General features: G+C 47.9%; 1 protein-coding gene across 1 annotated transcript in view; it reads left to right on the forward strand.

Moving 5' to 3' along the window:
* The window catches only part of klf10 (Kruppel-like factor 10), a 3,275-nt gene extending 939 nt beyond the window's left edge, over window positions 1–2,336 (forward strand). The window contains exons 2-3 of the mRNA XM_052147651.1: window positions 31–712; window positions 1,799–2,336. Of these exons, the coding sequence (XP_052003611.1) occupies window positions 31–712; window positions 1,799–2,076 (960 nt within the window). The 3' untranslated portion in view covers window positions 2,077–2,336. The remainder of the gene's footprint in view (window positions 1–30; window positions 713–1,798) is intronic.
* Window positions 2,337–2,500: the final 164 nt, after the last annotated feature.

The following is a 2,500-nucleotide window of genomic DNA, read 5'->3' on the forward strand; positions in this document are numbered from 1 at the left end:
CTATTTGATTTTATTATTTCCTTCAACCAGGCAGTGCAGTGTCTGACCCCGCCATACAGCCCTCACTGTGATGAACTGCAGGGGGCAGCAGAGACTACTTCTGTCAGTCCCATACAGGAGCCCAAATCTCAAGCGATCAGTGTTATCCGTCACACTTCAGATGCACTGTCGCTTTCAAACGATTTCAGACACAATCCTTCTAGTGCCACCCACTGTCAGACCGATGGCCCAGCTGGCAGAGACTCAAAACCCATAAACCTTCAGCCTCTCAGTTCTGATCCACTGAGCTTGCCGGTTCCTCCGCCTAGCCCTCCTGGAATGGTGTCTGGTTATCCTTCTGAAAGCGTGCCATCGGTTTCAGTATTCCAGATGCTTCCACTAACACCTGGCTCAGTGATCTCCATACCTCCTCTGTCCTTTGCACATTCAGCAAACGTTGTTCAACCATCGGTGGTGCTTGTAGCAGCTCAGATGCCCAACAGTTCAGTCATAGTGATTCTGCCCGAACCATCAGCTCCGAAACAAACATTTGCAGTGCCTTCATGTGGTTTGAAGTTTACTGCAATCGCTCCCGCTCCAGGCCTCAGCTTACCCATGAACAGGACCGTCTCTGAAGCGGTCCGAGTACGTGACTATGTCTGCACACACCTCGACTGCGGAAAAAGATACTTCAAAAGTTCCCACCTGAAAGCACACCTGAGGACTCATACAGGTAGAGAGGATGTTTCTCCTATACAGCCTTTTTAAAGGGATACTTCACCCAAAAATTTATATTCTGTCATCATTTACACCCTCTCATGTCGGGTGACTTGCTGTCTTATGTGGAACACAAAATGACAAAATGAAAGGTTGAGCAGAATGTTGATGCTGCTCTTTTCCGTACAATGAAAGTGAATGGTGACTAGTAGCTTTTAAGCTCCAAAACTCCCCAAAAGTATCCAGAAAGAAGTCCGTATGACTTGTGCGTTATATATCAAGTTTTCTGAAGCCCTTCGGTAGCTTTGTGCGAGGATACAAGCAGAATTTAAGGGCTATATTTCGCAGTGCATTTTCGTGCGAGCACTAATTCTGATTTTCCTGAGAAATAAGGCATTGCGCTGAGATGTTTGAGGACTGCGTCTAATCTCGGTGCAAAGTCTAAAATCAGTTCCTGCAGTTGCATTTTCGTAAATCCCTTACGATTACTCTTACGGTAATACTAGCTAGTGAATAACCGATATATCAGACTAGGCTACGTAGAAACCACTGGTGATATTTAAAGTATCGCTTAGCATTGCGCTTAAGGCTTAGCGCTCTTTTTTTTTCTCCCCAATTTGTAACGCCCAATTCCCAATGCGCTACAAGACCTCGTGGTGGCGTAGTGACTCGCCTCAATCCGGATGGCGGAGGACGAATCTCAGTTGCCTCCGCGTCTGAGACCGTCATCCGCGCATCTTATCACGTGGCTTGTTGAGCGCGTTACCGTGGAGACGTAGCGCATGTGGAGGCTTCCTGCTATTCTCCGTGGCACCTAACACACCATGCCCCACCGAGAGCGAGAACCACATTATAGCGACCACGAGGAGGTTACCCCATGTGACTCTACCCTCCCTAGCAACCGGGCCAATTTGGTTGCTAAGGAAACCTGGGTGCTGAGCTACCTATGCCCCCTAAGACGTAGCGCTCTTAAAATAGGGCCCAATAACAAATGGTTCGTTTTTGGGTGAACTATCCCGCTACGGTTCCTGTTTTTGACTGTTTGGGTGATTTCGAGTTTCGGTAGCGGTTCCTAATAATGTCCCATTTCTTATTCAACTAGGTGAAAAGCCTTTCAGGTGTTTCTGGGAGGGTTGTTTAAGGCGTTTCGCCAGATCAGATGAACTGTCTCGCCATCGACGCACACACACAGGAGAGAAGCGTTTCTATTGCCCGGTTTGCCACAGCCGCTTCATGCGTAGCGACCACCTGGCAAAACACGCTCGTCGCCATCTTACCTCCAAGAGAACTCCAGTGTGGCTGAAGGAGTTCAACCAGCTTCAAAGCATCAATGCTGTGTGTCACACTCTGCAACCTCTGGCCCCCAAGACCGAGAGCTGACAGATGCACGTGGATCTCGTTGTGGAGTAAAACATCTAACTCTGACATGGAGCTCAGAGGCCTCGAGAAGCATTTTTAAACGACATTAAAAACGTAACGCTAATGGCACAAGATACTGAAAAACAGTGGGACACGTTGCAAGAGCCAAAGATGTCCATCTGACGCAGGTGTACATAGATCTATAATAATAGAATTTATAAAATGGTGCAGACTAAAGAACACGTCCCGTGTGAACGGCCCATGATTTGCACGACACACACTGACATGCACACACACACACACACTCACTCACACACACACACACACACACACTCACACACACTCACTCTCACACACACACACACACACACACACACACTCACACACATTCACTCTCACACACACACACACACACACACACTCACACACTCACAGACACACACAC

Source organism: Xyrauchen texanus, chromosome 17 (assembly GCF_025860055.1).
Source record: "Xyrauchen texanus isolate HMW12.3.18 chromosome 17, RBS_HiC_50CHRs, whole genome shotgun sequence".
Classification (NCBI taxonomy): domain Eukaryota; kingdom Metazoa; phylum Chordata; class Actinopteri; order Cypriniformes; family Catostomidae; genus Xyrauchen; species Xyrauchen texanus.